At 40.1% G+C, this 24,011-nt stretch overlaps 1 protein-coding gene across 1 annotated transcript in view; it reads right to left on the bottom strand.

The window, feature by feature from the left end:
• LOC116398331 (cadherin-18-like) overlaps positions 1-24,011 on the bottom strand; it is a 109,899-nt gene that overhangs the window by 66,566 nt on the left and 19,322 nt on the right. Inside the window, exon 3 of the mRNA XM_031874544.1 lies at positions 1,319-1,613. Coding sequence (XP_031730404.1) covers positions 1,319-1,613 — 295 coding nt within the window. The remainder of the gene's footprint in view (positions 1-1,318; positions 1,614-24,011) is intronic.

Below are 24,011 nucleotides of genomic sequence, written 5' to 3'. Positions count from 1 at the left end.
ATCCAAATGAAAAACCAACCCAAGTGTTGTGTACTCTTTCTCAAAGACAGTAGCTAGCAGCAGTAGCTCCAACACTGACAGCCTATCAGGCCGCCATCTAAAGCCACTCCACCCCAGCATGTTCATTATGAACGTAAACATATCATAATGAACATAAACAACGAACATGGCAATTGTTAGTACTCACAGTTGTCAAGTTAGCAGCTTGTGAAAGACTCCGCTAGCAAGCGATGAGTGCATGGGCTGTATAGGCGCAGGCAGGTAGCCCGTCCAATCATGACATTCGGGCCAAATGAAATGCCTGGAAGGGCTTTTTAACTCCTGCGACAACAACAGATACCAGATTTCTTTTTTTGTCAGAGCATTTGATTCATTGATTACTGTCCGGATGTAATGACGTGTAAAAACAAATGTTTTTGAAGATCACCAATGCTGCCTTTCAACATGATGTGTATGTCTATGTTCTTTATGTTAACATACTTTAATAATCATTTGTTTGGGAGCTTTGATGTAGCCATGCTCTTCTCATGGTGCAGCAAGGAAGTAAACAGCTCTGGTCATGTGACCATTTAAACCCTACATGTGACACTGTACATATTTTATCTAAATCCTTTATTATATATTTATTTTTGCTGGAAATGCATTGATACATCATTCAGTAACATTTTTAGAGCCTGACAACTGGAAACTTTTTTTACGGTCACTGTTGTGACCAATGGGATCAAATGGGTTTGGTTTGTGCTTTTGTTCTTATATATTTTGTCCTACTGTAGACAAGTATGAAATACATCTAAATAAGGACAAATTTACAAGCAAATGAGAGATACTTTGCATTCGTAAAAAGTATCCTTGCGCATGCATAATCTATTCTCAGTCTTTACATGGGCAGTGTGCAAATACTGCTGCTTGGTCAGTGTCCCTCTGCATCAGAGATTAACAGGCTAGGTTCCCCTCTAACGTTACTGTTCAATGTGTCAGGACGGCTTGTCAATATACGCATGTATCATGCGTAGTGACCTATCAATGTGACGATACTAACAACTAAGATGACAAAAAATAACGCTTACTTTTAGTTTCACACAGGCCACAAACAGCAGTCTCCTGGTTTAAAGTCTTGTATTTGTTTGACCCATCCACCACCATTCCTGCCCGCCCAAAACCAGACTCTCACACACTCTGTACTGCGTCACCAGCTCTCACCGTCCACTAATGCCGGGGAAGGGTTTACATTGGAGTTAGTTGAAAGCCTGGTGCGTCCCATACAGTCAGTGTCAGTGTATGACTAAGTCAGTGTCTGTGTGTAAGGCTCCTGGCTCACCAACGTCAGACATCTCTGGAACAGTTGCTGAGAATGGTCCATCAGGGAAAGTTGGAGCATTATCATTGACATCCTGGACCTTGATGATAAACTCTGACTCCGCCTCCAGGGACCGGTTTGTCCGCCAGTCGATGGCCTTTGCATGTAGGACATACTGGGACTTCCTCTCACGGTCCAGGCTCTTTGCTGCGTGGATGTCACCCGTTGTCTCGTCAATGAGGAAGATAGACCCGGCCCCCTCACCAGACAGGATGTAGCTCACAGATCCATCACCCTTGTCAGAGTTGGAGTGGAGCTGGAGATGTTAGAAGGAGAAAATGAGGGAGGGAGGGAGCAGTAAAGTGTCTGACAAGTATGTGATACAAAGTAATAGCCAAGTGTCAGGACGAGTGGTCAGTTAACGGTGAGGAGCACGCAATGAGAGGCACAGCTATCAAATGAGGGAAGGAGAAGTTAAAGTTGCTGTCACAAAGGAGAGTGTAACAGAACATCTTCCACACATGCAGTCTCTCCTGAGCTAGATGTGTCACAGAGTAAATTAAAGATAAAGAGAGAGAGAGAGTGAGACGGGTAAGAACCAGGAGAAAGAGAAAATAGTATTCTAGTATCGTTGTCAGGCACAAGTCAGACTATGTGTGGCTAGCTGTGTGTAAATGAACTTCTACCATAAGTGTAATATAATAAAATAACAGCATAAGTGTTCAGATTTATCTCAAATGTTCTGTGACAGTAATGCTGGGTTCAGACTGCACGCTGTCATGGCCTGACCCCTCAGAGGTAAGGGGTATGCAACAAAAATGGATTATTGATTGTTTTATTCTGTATCATAGTGGATGACAAATGACGCAGCATCTGAGTGACCTCCAACGTCTCGAAAAAAACACTTTCAGAATTTTTTGTCACACTGAGTATGACAAATACAGACAATGTATAGATTCAAAGTAATCCCTCTCAATCATCACTTAAGACCCACTAAACGCGTGTGGCAGTTTCCATACCCACAGAGACCCTGCCATCTGCCTGTATTTTTTTTATTTGGATAAAAACGTAGAGACCAGGTGCCAGATCCTGATGAAGCTACAAAAATGTCAGACAGTGCCTTACAACTGCAAATATATGAAGAAACACCAAGCAGACAAAGCTCATTCCAAAACCAGAGGGAATCTGGGGCGGGCTTTCACCCGCTGGGAACAATTAGCGAGGTCAGGGGGCGTGGCTTCTAGTGTTGTTAAGCCGGGAGGAGGAGGGACCAACTTTGAAGAGAGAGTGAACTACATTGTCATTCAGAGGACTTGTCTTTGGCACAGTACTACAGTTTGTGCTTTTCATTAAAACCATCACAAAAACAACAAGAAAACTTCTTAAAACATGAAAACATTGAAAACATGGCAGGTTAAAAATGCTCTGTTTCCAAACTACAACCAGAATATCCTACTCATTCTGCCTTTAAAATGTTATGAAATTGACGCTGTATCTGTGTGTTTTAAAATCAGTATCACAGTGATATCTAGCTAAAGTTAGCATATTTGCTTTCATAGTCTACTTTGTGAATTTCAGTGTGGTGGCTAGCTATATTAAGGTTTCACTATAAGCAAAACGCTTTTGATGGATTGGTTGTTTTATTCTTTCTCTTTTTGTCACCAGACACAACTGTAGACCCACTTCAGACAACTTTGTTTCTTCCCAGAAGTCGGTCCCTGGCCCTTCCTCCCCAATGACATCACGGGATCATGAAAGACAGCAAGCCAGTCTTTCATGTCCCTTATCTAAGTCGCAGCAAGAATCTAGGACCCTAGAATCGTCTGTTCTCTGAACTGTATAGTCTGAACTCGGCATAATGTAGTTCATGTCCAGGGACAGATGTCCTATGTTGTAAAGCCCTCTGAGGCAAATTTGTGATATGTGACATTAGGCAGTATAAATAAAATTGAATTGAACCCTCAGATGTTGGTAATGGTATCACATGCAATCAGACAATGTGTAAATGCAAGTTTAAAAAAATGCTTGGGAACACATGAAGAAGTATAAAATATTGGGATGCTTTTTCATGAAGGTTCAGGAGATTTCAAGTTGTATTGGGCTATTATAATTAAATGAATCATCATCGAGGACTTTTGTTTCTAAATGCTTTAAAATGGTCAGTTTAGCTGTAAAGTTAAAACTGAAAATCTGAGTCAAACCTGTAAAATAATGCTGCATACCTAAGTTATGCATTGTAGCAAAGAATAGATTCACATTTTTTACTACATGAAATATATATCAGTTTGTTTTTCAGGTAATGTATGTATTTATACGGTTATTATTGCATATAATATAATATGTAACCTAACTTATTTGTTCCGATCCCTACATTTGGGGATTTAGTCAGGTCTCTTAGCCATGTCTCCCAACCACCACACTTTTAGCTCGATCTAAAATCACTCAGCATTCAATACAGAAAAGACTTGAAAGACAAAAACACTGTTTTAACCTTATTTAATTGTTGTATTTTATCTTATTCAGGCCATGTGGAACATGGTGAACCTGCTAACAATAGACCTGCCTCCTCACACCATGAATTCCAAAACAGTGGTGGAGACAACAAAGTGTCAAAGGAGGCAAATCTTGACACAGTCGGCTCCATAAAATGAAACAAAAACAGACAACACGACACAATGAGCTGCAGAGAGAGACAGAACATAAATACACTGTCAGTAGGCGCTCGAACAAAGCTGCAGTGTAAAGACAAAAGCAATCCATCTCCCTGGCAAAAAATAAAACATTTAACAACAAAAAGAAGAGACAGGAGGAGACAAAGAAAAGAGGGGAGGAGGATAAAAATACAATAGCATGGCCGTGTGTTACTAAGCAGCAGCTGTTGATGAAGGAGCAGCAACTGACATTTTGAGGCTAAAGTATTTCCCCATGTGCGTGTTTCTCCAGATAGAAGAACAAAGGATGTGACAGTGAAATAGGAATCAAAAAGCATGTGGGCGGTGAGGAAGCGACGGTTATCAATTTAAACAGGTTAATTCCCTGATGGGATTTAAAGGACATGCTACACTAAGCTCCATCACTAACTGTGAGAGCAGAGACACGATAAGGTGGTTTCACTCTGATTCGATAATACTGTATCCTCTTTATATAACATCGGTGCATCATTCTGTCAACAGAAATGAGAAAGTGTGAAGAAGCTTGCTGTGTGTTGTTCCAAGTTGTGTGGGTCTTCTCCTGTCTTTGTCCTTGAGTAGTGCGGTTCTCAGAACTGGACTTGGTCCCCAGGCACCGGCCTGTGGCTGCACACTGATCCTTAATCAGTTGTGCTCGGTCGAAGTTAGAGGAAGAACTAGGAAAATGGATAGAGAGCAGTGCAGTGGGGTGTTGTGTCTAGTTGCTGTGGTGGAATTATTTTAATCAAACTATTTAAGTATTTAGGCTGCCTCAGTTTGAATAATGAAAAATGCTGTTAGTGACAATTGCAAGTGACTAACAATTGTGTTGTGATTTTTGAGACTCACCGAAATTTTGGTATTGAGGCTTTCATAATAGTCATTCAAGCACCCCCCTGTATTTCACAAACTGATTTAGTCTTCTATTTGCAAGCTCTTGAAACAATGAGCGAAGAATTCCCACTTGAAGTAACCTTCCATCTTTGGTTTATGAACAAATACCTGCAGAACTAATGACATTCTCATCACCCTCGGCTGTGCAGTGCTAGGTATGAAACTTTAGCATGCTAAAACGTTAAACATTATAGCTACCTGCTAAACATTAGCATATTAGCGATGTCATGGTGAGCATGTTAGCGTGCTGATGTTAGCATTTCACTCGAAGCATTGCTGTGCCAAAGTAGAGGCTCACAGAGCTGCTAGCATGGCGGCAGACTCTTGTTTACACATTGTAACAGTGCAGGTTTGAGCCATTTAGCTGTAGCTTCCACTGCATTTACATTCAGCGCAGTAAACTGTGCGTGTGTGTGTGTGTGTGCCTAAAGCTCTGCTTGGGGTTGAGAAAGAGGAGTAAAATACATGTTTCTGTGACGATTACCGACTGTCGGTTCCACTCAAGTTGACAAAATAACACGGGTAACTTCATATTCAATTTCACATGGCCTCTGAAACATAATGGAAACGGTACTGTTGCCTGTAGTATGACAAGTTTGAATTGCATTTTTTCACAGCATCCCCACCAACTGCTGCTGTTGTACCTGTACTGGATTTCCCCTTTTTTGCTGCTGTGTTACAAATGAATGATAAAAGGGCTGCATATGCTAATGATAGTAGTATGTATAGTATAGTAGTGCTCTGTAGCATTATCAGTTTGTTGTGGCCGGTCAGGTTGTTGCTTCCCAACTCTATAAATTTACGTATAAGCCAGCCAATTAATTTTCTGTTTTCTTTTGCAGCAGCTGGAACTCTTTACAAAGTGTCAGATTTGCTGTGTTTGATATTGTATACTAACATTCTGTATACTATATACTTAATATATATAAATAAATATATATTAATATATCCATCAGACCGTTTGATGACCGTGATGCCGTATCAAAATCTCACTTACTGTTTAGGCATCCAAAGTATATCTGAATGCAATAAAATTTCCTAATTTCTACTATTGTATTTCATGCTGGGCACATTTCCATATTTTTATCCTGGAATGTCACAACATTACATTTTAAGAAACTAATCCTGTTTACAATAATTTGACACAGACATTGTCAGTGTACTTTATGAGAGACCTTGATGTCTGTGTTTTGTCCTGTGTCTATCACTGTTAAATTAGGGAGGAGACAGTTGGGAAGCGAGGGGGTCTAGATATATCTACAATTATAAAATCGTGTACAATATATCTCTTCTCTTTGTATGAAATCCATTTTAATTTTAAAATATCTTTTGACAAGGTCCCTGACAAATAATTGTAATAAACTAAACTAAACCTTAGAAATATGCCGAGAGAAGCAAAGGCATATTTTTGGTGTCCAAGCTAGAATATGTGAATATTGGTGCGTAGAATATCAAGTGCCGCTCCAAAGACCTTGAAGGGATGTTACGTTATAATTGTCAATTATGCAACAAGAGCACAGAGGAAGAAAGTGCTTCGCTAAAGAAGTGTCTGTTATGATTGTTTGTTCACAGTCCAAAAGTATTGAAATATATTCATTGTAATCATTTACAAAATTCGCAACATGTTTTTATCCAATAAAATATTGTGCTTCAATCTATATTTGTTGGCATTTAACGTTTCAAAAACAAGTGTTTCACTACCGTCAAAAAACTATCCATTGGCTGCACATGAAGGGAGGCAACGCACATATATGAATGCATTAATATAACTACAAGAACACAAAATTACATTTTCCCCATTTCCATAGGGGGATGTCATAATCAAATATGATACGATGATATATATGATGACAGACATTCAAAGCTTCATTCGAAAACCTCAATCAAAGCTCTGAATGTAAAAAAAGACATTTGGTACAACCCTCGTCAAATCAGGTTTCCTCATTCCACTGCCGGCATAGAAAAGTCATAATGTTATTGATGCTTAACGTGTCAAATGTAACAAATAATGCAGAAAACAGGAACAACAATTTGATCTTTTTTCTTCGTGGAGGAAACCCCCATTCGTTAAGTTATTGTTTTCTTTGTGTAAAAGATATGCGTCCTGTGCCAGTAAATAAAGCAGATAAAGCATGCTGCTCAGATGATATTTCCTACTGTCTTCTATTATTCATTTCCCTCCTGTATTGCTTTCATATTTATGTAGTCTAATTCCGTTGAATAACATATCTCGTAGAGCTTTCATTGACAGAATAGATGGTCGGTAAGTAGAGGCGTGTCTCCTTCAGCTGTCTCACTATTTCATGTATAAACAAAATCTGTTTTGATGTTTTACAAAAACCTTCAGCATGATATTTTCATGACCTAATCAGCATGATATGATCATAAAATGATAAAAACCATGAAGTAGCCAATGCTCTGTGTGGACAGCACATCCCTCCCACATATGAAATATGATAAAAACTGTAGTTCTCTGACGCACCTTTGAAGAGAGGGGTGAGTAGGTTATTCTACTTGTTTCAATATGCAACTTCACCACTAGATGCCACTAAATCCTACACACTGCTCCTTTAACCTGCAGGGTGCTGAGAAACATTGCATCAAAACAGTATCATGTCCCCTGCTTTCATGTTGATATTTAGTTTGTATTTATTGGTACAAATTGTAATACATTTCATCATACACTTAGCATTTTTGTCTTGTTTCTATCTTGTTAAAAGGTCATCAAACATGACTTTTAATCATACTTTTTTGCGACACATTCAGCAAAAACTAGCATTTTTGGGTCCAATTCCTAAAACGATGCATACTTATTACAAGTACCAAAGCAAACTAAATAAGTGTGCTAAAGATCATACATGGTGTGATGTGAGAAACAGGTGTTCTACAATAGCAATTCATGGGGTGCAACGGGACCGGATCAATCAGTGAATGTGGGAAACAGAAGCTGATTAAAAGAAAATAGACTGCCCTACATATGAGGTTTCCAAATGTTCGTAAAAATCAGGTTTTATTGGCTCACGAAGACTATGAATGCAAGACTCCAGAAATCCTTCCTTTCCTGCATGACCTGCAAATTGATGTTTATGCCACCAATGATACGATTCATGATAAGATAGTAGAAATGGCAGCTTACTGTCAGAAACTATTTATAAGGTCTTATCATGGACATGTATCAGTGTAGCTCCTGTCTTTGTATCATACAGTATCCACATTCCAAAACATGCTGCTGCTGCATTTCTGAGAAAGAAGCGGTGACAGAGAGAAATAGGTCCCGTGTGTGACTATGTATTTCTGTGAGTATGAAGAGCTAAATGAAAATAATACATCAAAGATATATGAGCCTTCACCAGCTTGTCAGACGGAGAGCGTCAGACTGATGGGGCCATGTTTGGCTACGGCGCCATGCTTACCAAGAAACCTGAGCACACACAGGGCCTGTACACACACACACACACACACATACACACACACACATGCTCGCTTGGCAAGACATCAAGCACACACACACTGACGGGCGCAGACACACATACTCACTGCTACTCTCTTTAATTCTTGGCAGCAAGTGTATTCCCTGAACAATGTACGATTAGTTAGCTGATCTCTCCAACACACATGCAGCCTCACAGTCTCACACACATATGCAGAGTATGGGGACAGGGTGCAGGGCCAGAGACCTCTAATGGAGAATTATGGCATCAAGGCCGGTAAACTGGACCTTTCTATTTAGAGCCCTGCTCAAGCTTGGTTGGTAAAACATCATAATAACCATCACTAATACATAGTAAATTGATTGTTACTATAACTGTAAATAGTAGTTATTTTACTGTTAATCAGTTATAATTACTCATGTTATGTTCGTTCTGCATATTATATATGCTATTACTATGGTTATTGTGATTACAAAATAATTTGTGACAAATCTTTAAACGTTCCATCGACGGACCAGATATGTGTAACACTTTGTTAATGGTTAATAATTGGTTTATAAACCGTCTGTAAAATGACTTTTATAAAGTTGCAACTGATGATTATGATACTATAATACTGGTTAATAAGTACTTTGTCAGTGGTTAATTATTGATTTCTGGTCCATCTATTTATGCAGTGTTTACAGATATTTGACAAATTATTTCATAAATGTTTACAAACAATTTGGTAATCATTAACAAATACTCAATATAATATAAAAAATGTTGTAATATGTGCACCAATAAACTGTTAATGCAATTGTTACAGTCTCTTATAAGCTATCATAGAATATACACTACAATACTACACATGGCACAACTAATGATGAAAATAATTAGTAAACATTATTCATTATAATTGTTTGTTAACAGTAAAATAACTATTAACTTAAGTTGAATGAACTATAATGTATTATTGATGGTCATCATAATGCAGTGGCGGGCCGTGCATTTTATACCTGGGCCTTCACTGCTGTCCTGCAGCTGAAACACAGCTACTGTTATTATTTGTTTGGTGTAATAATGAAGCTCAACACCTATAAATACACTAAACTGCAGAGTGCAGATATATGAATACGCCGAGACTGCGTCTCCTCTTTGCTCTGACTGCAGCTGGGACTGCTGCGTGAGTAGCCGCCTGTGAGTGCTTTGGGGCGGCTCACGGCAGCACCCGCTGCTCGTTCACGACAGTAACTGTAGAACGGTACGTGCTTTCACATCAGAGTCAAAACACCAGAAAAGTCTCCAATAACACCAGAGAAAGTCGCTAGATTTGTCACTAGTAGCTTTTGACAAAAAGTCGCCAGATTTAGCGAGAAAGTTGGCAACACTGGCACCGGCTGAATGTGTCCCCAGCGCAACATTGGACGTAACAATAGTTCCTATCACATATAAAACCAACCAAATATCCATCTTCATAAAAACAAGTTGTACAAATAATAATATACAAACAAGCATATTAAAGCTACTGCAGATATAAAAACAAAAGCAGTTGACTTAATAAATGCTGTTCACTTAAAAACAAACTCCATCCTCCTTTCTTTGTTGACAAAGAGTTTAATCCCACGGTTAAATCCCAACTCACAAATCCGTTTCTCCTCCTTCAGCCATTGAGTGTTAAAAAAACAAAGCTAGGTAAAAAATATAATAATCTACACCAAGCAAAATGCAAAAAATATCAGAATTTCTTCTATATCTTTCAATTTGAACTCTTACTACTCTGACTAAGCCTCTGCTTAGGTTTCGTTTTCCAAAAGTCACGTGCTCGCCCACTGACCAATCACAGCACACGCTGCACCTCACTGCAGCGCTCCACCTGAAAACTGAGCTGCATGTTAATGCTGACGTAGTTGTAGGCCAGTTAGCAGGCTCTGACACGTCAAAGAATACGCCCAACATGTCAAACTAAAGATCTGATTGGTTGAACACTATGACAATCAACAATATCGTCCCCATTCACTTAAACTGCACATGGATGCACTTGTGAGTCTGCAGGCCTGGGCCTCTCTTCTTACCTAGAGACACAGAGGTGAAATCTGATTGGATAAAAGCTCTACTTAAAACAAGCTGCACTGGAAGCAGAGCAACTGAGGAAGACAGTAGCTGTGCAATGAGAAAATAAGATAATGGGAAAAATATTTTTATAAATTATAATACATGTAGTGTATTTAAGAAAAATTATTAAATTATAAAATAGCTATAACTTTGTGATTCTGTTTAGGCCAGCAGAGAAGGCCTTGCAGGCCCTGACGGCCCACCACTGTCATAATGTGTTAAGAATAAAATGTTTGATTTGAGAGAGTGGTTAATCCATTGGATAAGAACATTGTACACCTCACCTCGGGCCACACTAATCAGTAACAGGGTCCCCTCACTGAGCTTCATAATTCATTTGGGAACCGTACAAGGATGACTACTCTCAGCATCCCTGTTTGCCATTTTCATCAAACCACAAGCACCAGCATTACTGCAAAACAAAGAAATTGAAGGAATTCAGGACACCAATTCACAACATCAAATTAGTCTTCAGACGGATGATTTATTATTCTTACTGAACCCTTCCATGTCACTACGGGAAACTTTCAATATTATGGACAACTTCTCCACGATCTCACACAAACAATAAACCGGAACAAATCACCTACACTTATCAAGCTCTGCAAACCGAGATTTCTCCCTCCCACTTCACATTGGCAAAAGAAAATATGTAAGCATTAATATCATCTCCTCGGCTGTCAGAGCTCTTTAACCTCAATTACACCCCTTTACCAAGGGTGTGCAAGAGGTGGACTACAAACAACCAAGCTCCCACTTTGTCTCTGGCTGAAGTGCAGTTAAAATGAAAACCTTACCTCAGATTTCACTTTATTCATATGAGACTGTGTTGCTGTAACCTGTAAAGTGAGGAGTTGTACATCTCTTCCAGTCCACACAGACACTATAGTAGCAGCTTCCAGGAGCACTTAACCAGCTAGTAATTGACTAGCTATGTAGAAAGACAACATACCGACACTCAATCCTATCTGCTAAACTCTAAATGGGTTATTGCTTTCCAACCGTGAGGATTCACCACTAAAGATCGCAACACCACAGTTATTTGAATCACAAAAAGGTTCTGAAACGTAGGGGGGGGGGGGGGGATTTAGAGGTCTGTAACACGGCTGTGTAGTGAGTAATAATATTAATCCATGAATTAGACTTCCTATTACTTGTCTGTTATTATTTTGTTTCTGCATGGCGTTTTAAAACATGTTAATTAGTGAGCCTTGGGGGGACTGGTAGCCATATTGTTTTAACTGATTCCAGCTATTTGATTCATAGGAGAGTGCTATCAATCCTCTCATCAAACTCTGAATTAGTGTATTTCCCAGAATGTCAAACTACAGTGTTCATTTTTCCCAGTTCGAGTAATCTAACACTCATTATGTTGTCAGAGGTTCCAGCCGAGCAGTTGCTCAGTGGTCTACTATTGTATAATGAACAGAGATAGAGCAGTGCATGTCAGATTTGTCACCTGGGATGTAGCTTAGCAGTTATTGCTTGATTAAAATGTAGACCTCAAGCATTTATTCATCTAACATAGCTGAACAGCACCCCAGTAAATGGGCTTCTAAGCACACCGTCTACTAGAGTACTTGAATTCAAATGAAGCTAATAAATCATTTTGACCCATAGCTGTGGCCCCGTAGCGGTACGACCATTTACTTCCACTTGAACGGCAAACTGTAAGTTATGTTGACTTATATCGACCAAGTAACACAATCCAACTAAAAGAAGACCTTAGTTCACTGAAAATGTAAATTGCTTAAACATAGCTAATATATCTAGGGAGCTATTTCACACTTCAGAATTGTAGAATGTCATTTTGACATGTATGAGGTCTGTGCGGTTGGTTTAGCGAAATTACATAAAACATCTGTTTCTCACTTTCCTCTGGTTTCTTTGCAGATAGCTTTTTGTTTCATGTGTTCAGGGTTTGAGTTATATTTGTTCCTAAGATGTTGTTCTCACACACAGTGGTGAATGAATGGGAATGTAATTTGTGGTGTTTGCAGCATAGAAAATTGGCATTAAACAATAATCAACAGCCATGTGTCTTTCCATGTCCAATCCATGAAGAACATAACTTCTTTAGCAGAAAGTAGTTCCAATTAAACTGAAAATGTTTTTTGTGACATGGGTGAAGCAACTCTTTAAACTCGATGAGTTCATGAGCTGTTCTTAAGCCAGTCAGTTTTTGTTATCATTCCAAAAATATAACATGATAATATGACATGAAATGCAAATCAATGTGACCCCCAGTGGGTTCAACTCTTATCTAAATAGGGACCTGCATGCCTATTTTCTGACCATCTCCATATATGGACGTATGTCTGGCATGCCTGTGCTCAGCATTTTTCCCTGGAAGAATAAATAACTGACCTCCAGATTCGGACCTAAGTTTAAACTGGTTAACATACATATATGGACATAAACTTGATACCCCTGTATGTCGTCACACACTTCTATCTGACGGGAGGGTATAAAGGCCTTACATTTTCCTCAGAGAGTTGAAGAAATTTGGCAGCCCAGCAAACTGTGCTTTAATTCCCATGATTCATGTCCAAAAAATAAATGATTCATTTAAATTATTTTTTTAGAGTTTTTAAAGTGTTTTTGTTTGGAATATGTATAATAAGCATACAATTTAGTTATCGCTACTGAGAATTTAACAAACACAAAAAAGGAAAAAAACATGACGTAGATAGTTTTGCAGTTTTCAAGGTGTATATTTCAAATTGCATCTATTACACACATGAAAATGAAGTTGTGAACGCCAGCTGAATATCTATTATCAGAATCATAATAACTGTATTTTAACTGCTACTTTGTAAAGGGAATACTGCTGTTAAAAAGCACCTTATTTGTTTAAAGTGTTTGCAAACCAAATGTTATTGCACTTTTGTTCATATAGCAGTACGTTTAAAATAAAAGTGCGCAATATACTACTTTTGAATTCATTATTGAACTTTGCGCATAACAATGCGATTAATCGCAAACAAATCATGCGATTAATCGCGATTGAAAATTGTAATCGTTGCCCAGCACTAATATATATATATTTACACATATAGGACACCAATACTCCTCTCCACTTGAACCAGAAGCAGCAGTCACTTTGCTCTGTGCCATAGAGCTCCATTGTTGTCAGTGACAGAGCCATACCGTGGCATTTGGAGACGTATGCTTCTATTACATTAACAGCATAGTTTATTCCTTTCAGCAGTGTAAACACCGTCAAACACGTCATTACGCTACAGATCAATGATTCGCTTCATATAGAGGCTGTGTAAAAATCAAAGATTGTTTTACAGGGTGTTTGGTGCCAAACGGTTTCTTGGGCAGCCAACCAGCAAGCAGTAGAGGCTCCAGGAAGCTGGCCTTGACATTGTCCGACACCTAACCCCTTGTAAAACTGTAAATCGTTGGTTTTATGTGCTGTTTTTATGTGCCGATTTCTGCATCAGTGAGCTTATATTGTTATCTTTGGACAGAGCCAAGCAAGCTGTTTCCTGTCTTTATGCTAAGCTAACTGGCTCTAGTTTCATATTTACCGTGTCAATCGTTTCTTGTAACTCTCAGTAAATGTAAATCCCAAAATGGGGAATTATTTTTTTGAAAGTCAGGTGAAGATTTGCAGTGTGTTCAGTCTAACTGGGGGAACCGACTGTCAACACAGTTTACTGGTTATTGATGGGTGAAAACACATAAAGTGATCCCGAATCTTCTTGCTTGAGATACGCTGATTGACTCAGAGATTACAACCAAAACATTCTCCTTGACATTACTCTTATAATGCCACTGCTGATTATTCCATAAGTATTTTCTTCACCTGAATGTCTCAAGCTTGTAATGTTCTGTGATAAAATAACCAAAACCCAAAGGTCCACTTCGCCAATCGGACAATAGTGCAAGATCGTCTTTGGTGAAAGAAGGAATTTATAGCTTGGAATAGTTTGTTACACATTCTGTCCCCAACAGTCAAGAATGAACGTCCAAAGTGTATAATACTTCTATAATGCTTCCTGGTGCATGAACATGATTTAGTTTTCTATCTGACCACATTGTTAATGTGTCATGTTGCCACCCTGCACAGAACATACACATGCATACTCATGAGATGTCCGTCTTTGTTTTAATTGACAATCTTTAAATCTTATTTTTAGGCTTCTCCATGCTGGCGTTTGGTAAATAACACACATGATGAAAGCATATAGTCTCAAACGAAGCACAAAAAAGAGAAACATGAAACATTGCCACGCAGTGTTTTACTGTGGGGCACGGGGCAATACTTAAGACCATTTTAGGCACCAATCCTGTGCAGAGTGGTAATCAAGGCCAATGTGGAAAGATTGCATTGGTGGCATGTTAGCTGTGTGAATGTACCAGATTTTGTACATTTGTACATTTTGAATTTATGGATGCGTTTCATCTCAAATATTGAGATATTAACACATATACAGTTTTTGGTTGATAGATTTATGGGATTGAATGTTGGGAAGGGGGCCTGTAAGGTTTTCAGTGAGGCAGGTCTGAGGACGCCTCTGACTACAGGTAGTCACTTGGTACGCCTGTTGATTGAAGATTGATTGTTGGTATAATGTTAAGAGGACTCAAGCTTAAAAAACTTAAGGCATAGCGTCACATTTTTCCTCAGTGCTAAATTTTGGAATTTGCCTCCATATTACACAAACATCATTAGTCAGTGGTCTTCAGAATGACACGTTGAAGCATTTTTTAATCTGACAAATGTTTTATCGACCCATCCATCCAGCTGACCTCCTTCCTATATGGTCTTAGTCGTACTATTATTATGTCACAGGGCTTCCTACCACTAGAGAGCTTTGTTACTCGAACACTTGTCGTCATTTTCTTAGGAGGAAGTCTCGACATTTGTCACCTTAGTATCCTTGGAAACAACAGTATGTCATATTGGATGAATCTGAAAGGCTTCAGTGGCATCGTTTAGTCATAGCAGGAAAAAGTGGGCTCTTTATGTAGCCAGGCGGAAAATAAGGGTGCAGAGGACAAGCAGGAGGAAGGGTGGTTAACATGGGACTATAGTGCAGGAGAACAGAGCTCACATTCTGCAACTTATTTGAAGTTTGACTTGCCTAAACATAAGCATACCTTAGTCATAGTTTATTTGCCTAACCTTAACCATAGCTGCCATGCACAGATGTTTCAAAATGCTGGCAGAGGACGTGATCTGGGGATTTAAAGAGTCGTCCAATATCAATTATTTCTAGCTTAGGTTGGTATTATTGAGGCAATTATACAGCTTCTATTATTCAATGATTAACTATGCTTGTAAACGGTAGGCTACTCTCCTAAATGCAGCAAGCCGTCTATTCCTCCTCCACAAACATGTGACACTGAACTGCAGACCGTAATTAGAACACACCTTGGCTGTACTGACCCCACATTACAGCACGCCGCTCGATGGAAAGGTCAATCCTACAGCAGTGCTGCAGTTATCTGACAAGATCATTCCCAGTTAGGCAGGGAGAGGCTGGACTAGGGAGGATGTGTGTGGTGGTAATGGCTATGTCTGCATTTATTAGTGCAGTAAGGATGATTGGATTGGCGGCTGTGTTTCCTGATATGCACTAACCCTGACTGGACATTCGTTCTCTTGTTTACGGTTTTACATCAATCTTCCAAACTGTCACGAATAAACCAGTTGACAGAACATTCTTGTCTTTTGACTGAAAAATTTACAGCTAGCATTTTTTTACGGGGGGCATGATGATGAACTCAACGCTTAGTACTGCCAAAGGGAAAGCAGAAACACATTTCCATGAAAAAGTAATGAAATACTAACCAGGAGTCTCATGTGGGTGAGCTAACACAAGTTTTTCTTTGCCATTCATGATGTCTACATGCGTCAACCCCAAACCAGATTACTGAGTAACCATGTTGAGGGGACCTGTTGCTGTAGCAGAGGGGTTGGAAGGTTGACTGGGAGTTCTCATGGTAGATAACAAATGGAAGCCTGAGGACAGAGAGGCAGGGCCACTGCATTAATGTGCATTCATTCCAATGCATTTTTTCACAATTTTATCATTAGACTTGCTTCTACCGCCATCCTCTGAAGCTTCTTTTTGACTAGCCTTTCCCTGCTAAAGATGAGGCATTTGTCATTGTTTGCTGAAGAACGTTGTGCCCCTCTGAGTCACTGTGTGTGCTTCTGTGGCTCAGTGGTAGAGCAGGGTCGTCCTTCAATCAGAGGATCGGCGGCTAGTCCATGTTGAAGTGTCCTTGTGCAAGACACTTGCTGTGCCTGCGGTGTGTGAATGGGTATGAATAATAAGTTAGAGTCCTGATGGGCAGCTGGCACCTTGCATGGTGGTCTCTGCCATCAGGGACAAGATGACTTCTCAGAGAACACAGATATGTGGGAAATGTTTTAAATGGGTAGAACATTTTGAACACATGAGATTTTAAGTCCAGGTGTTTATACATTAATTCAAATGAATTAATTTATCACTGAGGTGGATAGCTGAATATTTGTGTGAATAGGAGGGAGGGTGTATCTAAATATTTGTATTGCCATGTTTTTCAAATGTATAATGTCCATGCCCATGTTTTCTAAATTCTATTCAGACTTTAATAATATTAATAATAATAATAATAATGATGATAATAATAAAACCCCTACTTTACACAGCACACAAAGTGCCTCACAGATATATAAACAGAAAACTGTAAAATTACAGTTCATCAATAAAATAATGAAACCTGAAAAGAGCCAGGGGCTTAAGATAAAGCAATTAAGTTACGTTAATCATGAACAGGATAAAAGAAGAATGGGACATTTAACAGCTTTTGCTCAGTAGGAAATACTATGCAGAGAAGCAGAGATGGACCTTCAGAAAGTGAAGGAAATGTTTGACATCAAGCTGAAAAAAATGAGCACTACGGTCTTAATCGCAGGCCAGAAAACTACTAATCAATAAGTAAGGCCAACCACAAAACAACATGGTCATTTCATTTGTAAATGTCAAACCACACCTTTGTGGAGTTTCATACTAGTGCTATCGGGGCTCACAGGGGAGTATACAAGACTGTGGATGCAGTCCGTCAAGGGTATTACTGGCCTGGTATGAAAGCAGACATCACAAAGTAGGTGACTCAAGACTCAACATCTCGTGAGGTATATTTGTCTGGAAGGTATGAGTGCAACTGACCCTTTGTTGAATGCTGAATGTTACTCATAGTACTGTGTCTTGTGTAGCTTGCAGAGCGTCTCCTAACTGGTTGGGTGCTAGATGTCTGTACTGATGAGGCTGCTATCACTCAGTTAAGGAGGGAAATATCTTGTAGACTGGTTACTCCCCTCCATTGGAGCAGGACCAGCATGTACACTGTAACAGATGTATCTGTCTGAAGCTCTCCGCCCTCAGCTGCTACTCAGCTGATCTGCCAATGTCTGAGTGCTAAGGTAGCTGCTCTTGTCCACTCAGCACCTATTGCATGCTAGCCATCCAGGAAGGCTGGATCCTGTCTGTGGTGCCATCTGAAGATTTCTCTTTAGTTCTTAGAGAGTTTGCCCTTGGCCTTGTAGAGGTTAAGGCTAGGCGTTGCTGTTGTATTGTGTTTTAATTTTATATTGATCGTGAACACATTGTGGGCTCTGTTAATCGATTATCTATAAGGCGATTAAGGCTCCTACAATAACTTTATTTCTCTCAAAGAATTCCTTTATGTTTGACAAGTGATTCATCCTGATTGCATTTTGGGAAGTTTAAAGTGCATGTGTTGTTCCTGTGATTGCATGCTCCTACTCCTACCTATGTCCGAGTACACTGAACCACAGGTTGCTCCCTGGGCTGCTCTACACCAGCTCCTAGGGCTTAGGGTGGGTTGAATGCAGGGGTCAAATTTCATGTAAGGAATAAGATGCATGTGATTTCTATGTTTGCTCTATGCTCTGATGTGATAGCGCTCGGTTCATTGTTGTTTCATGCTGCAGTTGCCAAGACATAAACATGTGTCACTGAAGTAAAGAGGTTTGAGTGGGTGCCTCTGCAGTTCACTGTAACCTTACAATATACACTAAAATATGGAGAATGACCCATTCAGCCCATGCCTTCAGTACTGTGTTGTGGGCAGAACATCATTTGTATTCTACTCTTCCTGTGGCTTAATGTTATCAATTATTTTGAGTACTTTAACAATATGAATTTACACGGAATGATGGTCACAAAAGGCTTGAAAATCACCGATCTGTTAGACACACTCTCTGCTTTACATTTGTATGTAAAGGTACATTTGATGTTAGGAGATATGTTATCTTATATTACACAGACTAGTTGACTTGGAGTGTGAATGGTGATGTGTAAACCAAAAACTTGTAAACTCAGTATAAAGTACAAATAGCGACCGAGTGAGACTCAGTGAGACCGTGAGCGGGCTGCTGACGGTATTTCAATATGTATGTTACACTGGAACTGCTACGGTGCTGCTACAGTGTGTCACTAATATTACAGTGTATCTGTGAACGATCCTAGTAACCTTACACACTGTTCAGCTTGTTGCTACAGACAGTGTTATTACACTTTTATGTATGATTTAGCCTGAGACACTATGAAACTAAAACAAGTATTCAAGTTGTCTTTAAATTGTCTCCGAGGTCGAGAAGTACCGTTAAGAAGTTGACAGACTTTGTTAATAGTTTCTCCTCCGCTCTGATTAACAGACAACTGTCTCTTCTGAGCTCAGCCACGGCTCTCTCTCCCCGCTGAATCACTTACTCGCTAGGTTAATCCTTTTTTAGCCAAGAAACGTTCACACATAAAAGGAATATGTTTCGGTAAATTGCTGCATACCAATAAACACAGTTCAAAAGTCTAAAGACGTAATCTAAATTTGGTGGTGGTATCTCTTTCAAGGGAGCAGAGCTTCCCCGTACCACCGGCCTGAGCAAGTTAGTGACTGGTGCTAACGAATCAAAGCTAACGTTACACAACCAAGCAAAGGAATAACTGTCTTTTTTTATTTTGTATAGTTTGACCAGTTCTTTTTCACATCTGTTTCTTCAGGGCAGTCTGTCAAGTAAATATACACCCTCAACTGAGCAACAACACACACACACACACTCCGTTGGGGATCCCACAGCAGTCGGGCCTTCATGCTAACAAAGCCAGCTTAGCTGCATCGCAGTAACGACACATAGTTTCACAAAAGGCAACATTAAAAAAATGGACATAGACTAACGGGGTTCCGTACACTTTGGCCCCTCAGTGCACGGCAGCGAGCACTTCTCTGTAGTCTGAGCCAGACAAGCGTGTTTGTGTGCTCATTCTCCAGGGAAATATCCACAGGTCAGAAAAGTAATGCCTCTCCCTTTGTATCAGTATAAAGCTACAGAGTGCATAACATGATTACGAGTGGTGAATGTGCACCATCAATCTAAAAAATGCCCATTTCAAAGCATTTATTCTAGAAAAGGTAATATATTTAACAGCTTGTGATAGCATAATAATCATTTCATACAGACTACAGCACTGTGAGAGTCATCTCCCCTCTCAAGCTGCACTCATGACTGGAACTTGCCCTCCTGGCGCTGTGGGCGAAACGTAGCAAACCTTCTGAAGCCTCACAGGAATAAATGTGGGGGGGGGGGGGGGCCTCTTGCTTGGTCAGGAAAGAAAGAGGGGGGACTGAAGATGACACAAATAAATTTGATTCACGACCTGGAAGTATTTATTCTGCGATTGGTTAAAAAAGGTAATCTGTACGGAACATCTTTACCTACATCCAACCTACTACTGTCGTTATTTAACTGGCTTCAAATGGCGCTTAATGTCTGTATTACATACTCAAACATTTCTACAGTCTGTGGACCTAAAATCAAAGCTAGCTGCATTAGCAGCGCAGCATGAACAAGTAGCGTTCCTTGTTTGAGCTGTGTAGGCAGGTCCCTGATAACCAGAGAATCCCAATGGAGGACACAGGGGATTCTGCAGAGCTCCGCGGGTGGGGTCACCTAGTTATACTGTTCCACTATACGGCATACGGCCCCAAAATGATGTTGATTCTGGAGCCTATCGCTGATCTGCTGGTTTTTACACAGGTTTTCAGATAGATGGAGCAGGAGACGACTGATATCATGGTCTTCTCTGACACTCTGGGGGTCTGTAGAGACACCAGAGACACATATTTATGTTTAAAAGCCCTGAATAAGTGCATTTACCATAATATGTGACCTTTAATATTATTATGCATGAATACAAATTACATCCTAGGGCATTTAAATCTAAAGGTCAGCAGTTATCAGCCTGTTTAAATTTGCTCCTATGGCTGCCTTCCTCTGGCGTCCTCTGTCTAGTTGGACAATCACACGCAAACTGAAGCCTCTGTCTTGTTGCCTTATATTGCCCCTTAAAGATTCAAAAACATGTTGGCCTTACCTCGAGCACTGCAGAGCCGATAATGAGATCAAGGGAACTCAAGAGATTCATGGTGTGGATAGTGTTATCAAGGAGGCCTGCCTGGATGCTGTGATTCATTGTCTGGGTGCCAAATAAACCCAAGCAGCTAGTGTTGCCAGACTTTTCCAATAAGTCTCTTCAAGGTGGCAGCCGGCCTCAATCATGCGTGAGAAAAAGCGTCAAATTTGATTGACACAACATGGAGTGTTATAAAGGGTATCGCAAGATGACACAGGGACAGATTTCTCTTTATATGTTTTGCTTCATCAGTTGGCCACTGGAGTCAGAGGAAGAGGGATTGAAAGGTGAAATGGAGGGGAACACCAGGAGATAGTGATAGGGAAGAGTGTGGAAGAGATAACGAGAGAGTACTTCAGAAGAAAACTGTCTCACATTTACAAAACTAAAAGGCATTTTTAGACAATTTTTTATTTTCATCATTACTTTCCTGCTCTCCTTCAACCTCTTGCCACATGTCATCTCCACTCCTTTCATCATCCCATCTCCCCTCTTCTCTTTTATCCTTTTCTTGCTTTGCCTTTCATCTCCCCTCCTTTTATTTCATTCCTTTTGCTTCCTCACCCTCTCATCATCTGCCCAGCTCCCCTCTCCTCGGAGGGAGATGTCCAGGCCACAAATAGCACTGTGGGGGCTGGTCAGCATAATGGGTCCATTAGCAATAAGGCTTATCAGCCAAAGGGTATGGTGATAATTATTATTTATAATTATGTAGGATCAAAAACATCAGGGGATCTGAATCAGCTCTATTAGCCATGTTTACACACACAAGGAAGTTGACTCCAGTGTTTTCTTGCTCTCAATATACTGACACAGAAATTGACAAAAGCTGAAAGGAGGAGCTAAAAACTGAACAAATACACAAAAAGAGAGAAAGTACTAGAGAGCGGAATACCAAGACTGCCATCCTGCAGCCACAAACACTGTCACTTTATCATCCTCAGGCCTTAATCAGGTTCAATATAATGTGATTTAGGTTTGAGTCCCAAAACATGATTAATAAAGTACAAGCGATGAAAAGTAGGCCGTCCCACGACTCATGTTGGTCCAGCCGTCACAACAACTGAGAGGCAGAATTACACCATTCAAAGTAATCTATTAGTTATTTGTGTGGAAACATTGCATCCCACTGAGATCCAAGTTGAGTCAGGGTGAACATTTTTACTGATGATGCAGTGTTTTTCAATGGGAGCCCTCTTGTAAACACACTGGCCTCAATGAAAGGAACTAGTGCAGTGCCCTTTGGGCCGATTGCTTGGCTCTGATTTTGCTGCTTGTAGCGTTTTCTGTTCCAACTGAATGTATCCTACTGACTGAAGTATTGTGTGTGTATCCAAAGCCTGATATGTCTTATTCCTCTCTGCTATAGAACTCCTTTGTTGTCCGAAACAACAACGATCAAACACAGTACCTTTTTATCCCACATGGTTGTGACTCTCCACTATGGTCTTAGTAACATTGCAAATTCGAACAAAAACACTAGCTTAGTTTTAGGCATTGTGAACTCTTAGTTATGTTTAGAACAAACATCATGGTTAGGCTTAACATAAGTACATAAACCGAGTCAAACGTAAACAAGGTAACAAATACGAAAAACACTCTGGGATACGAAAAGTTGTCTCCTAGTTGTAAGTCCTGTGTTTGTCTCCGAGTGTCTGATAATGATGTTGATGGGTTTACATCAAGGTTAATGTAAATGCGGTGCATCACATGCAGAGGGTGCCCTGTACATCCATATCAGACATCGAGGGGGCGTGACAAAGCATTGGTATTTGACGCCCTGTCAATGAGAACAGGCTGGTCAATCCCACATACACTGCCCCTCTAAATGCACATGAGAGCATACAAAGTGTATTAATCTGCCGCTTAAAATAGTCCCCATCAAATGCACAAGGTCCTTCAGTTTCAGTAAGTACAGAGCTGTTTTAAAGATTTAAAGATAAAGAGTGCCACATTAGGGAGGAAGTCAAAGCGTATTTAGAAATGGACAAGCACATTGTTGCTTTTGGTCTTTTTACAGGATTTGTTGACAACAGAAAAAATACAGAATAAAGCCTGCCTTATCCTTTATGTAAAAGTCAAGTCTTTAGTCCATGTATTTGTGACCTAAATATGACTCAGGTCTAAGTCTCACGATAACGCGGTACTGCTACCATCAATAACGTGTGCTTTGTTTTGCTTTGTCATGAAATGTGTCCCGCAGTACAGAAATGATTGTTCCCAGCTAGTCTTATTTGAGAGTAGTAGGCACATAACTATTTCATGCTTGTTCACTTGCTTGACGACAGAACAATGCAAAAATGACTTGAAACCTCTATGGACCCTGTTTGCTTTCCTTCCTCCTCGTAGCTCCCTTTCTCTTCTGCACGTTGCTTCAACTCTAACTTCTACTTCCTATTTTTGCCTCAGCGTTTCTCTCTCTGCTCCTCTCTCCTCTAGACTATTCTTTACTCACCTTAACTCACCTGTGCTTTTCTCCCTTCTTCCTCCCAGCAGAATAGCTCTCTCCATCAGTCAATGTCGATACACACTATACGAGTGTGTGTGTGTGCGAGTGTGTGTGTTTGCATGCATGTGTTTTCAAAGTGGGTGCCCTGCCTGCACTTCACCCTCCCTGCTGTTCTACTAAGAGCAATCAATAGAAAGCAAGGCTTCATCACAGTGAGAAAAAGCGTAGCTCAGCTGTCAAAGCACCCTACAAAACAATGACTCAGTGAGCCCCAGGGAGTGTGAGTGTGCGTGTACACACGCTCCATCTATGTGTGCTATTTTGCACCTTAAGCACATCCGTTTCCAACTTCAGTGAGTGAGCCACATAACATAACCCTCACCCGCTGAAACCCCCCCCGGGTCAAGTCCTCACCTTCATAAAGAGTGCAATACCAATGTCATGTATCGTCACTGCCTCATCACATTTTTGCATCCCAACTGGCCACTGGAAAGGCCAACCGCTGGCTACTCGATCCACCGCACTGTTAATGCTCACACACGCGGTCAGAGGTGTTAGCACTAACATGATAATAGCCCTCCTTACCAGCAACATGACACCCAATTCTAGTTTAAACATGTTAAACTCTGCATTCAAACCAAGACAAACACCCATTGGTAAATAAACACACAAATACAATAACAGATAAATTACCATTTATGATGACTACATATGTCAGTTTAGTTTCCCAGCGTCCAT

Source organism: Anarrhichthys ocellatus, unplaced genomic scaffold, assembly GCF_004355925.1.
Source record: "Anarrhichthys ocellatus isolate YVR2014 unplaced genomic scaffold, GSC_Weel_1.0 scaffold82, whole genome shotgun sequence".
NCBI classification, from domain to species: domain Eukaryota; kingdom Metazoa; phylum Chordata; class Actinopteri; order Perciformes; family Anarhichadidae; genus Anarrhichthys; species Anarrhichthys ocellatus.
The sequence above is the reverse complement of the archived record's forward strand: the minus strand, read 5'-3'. Positions and strand labels throughout refer to the sequence as shown.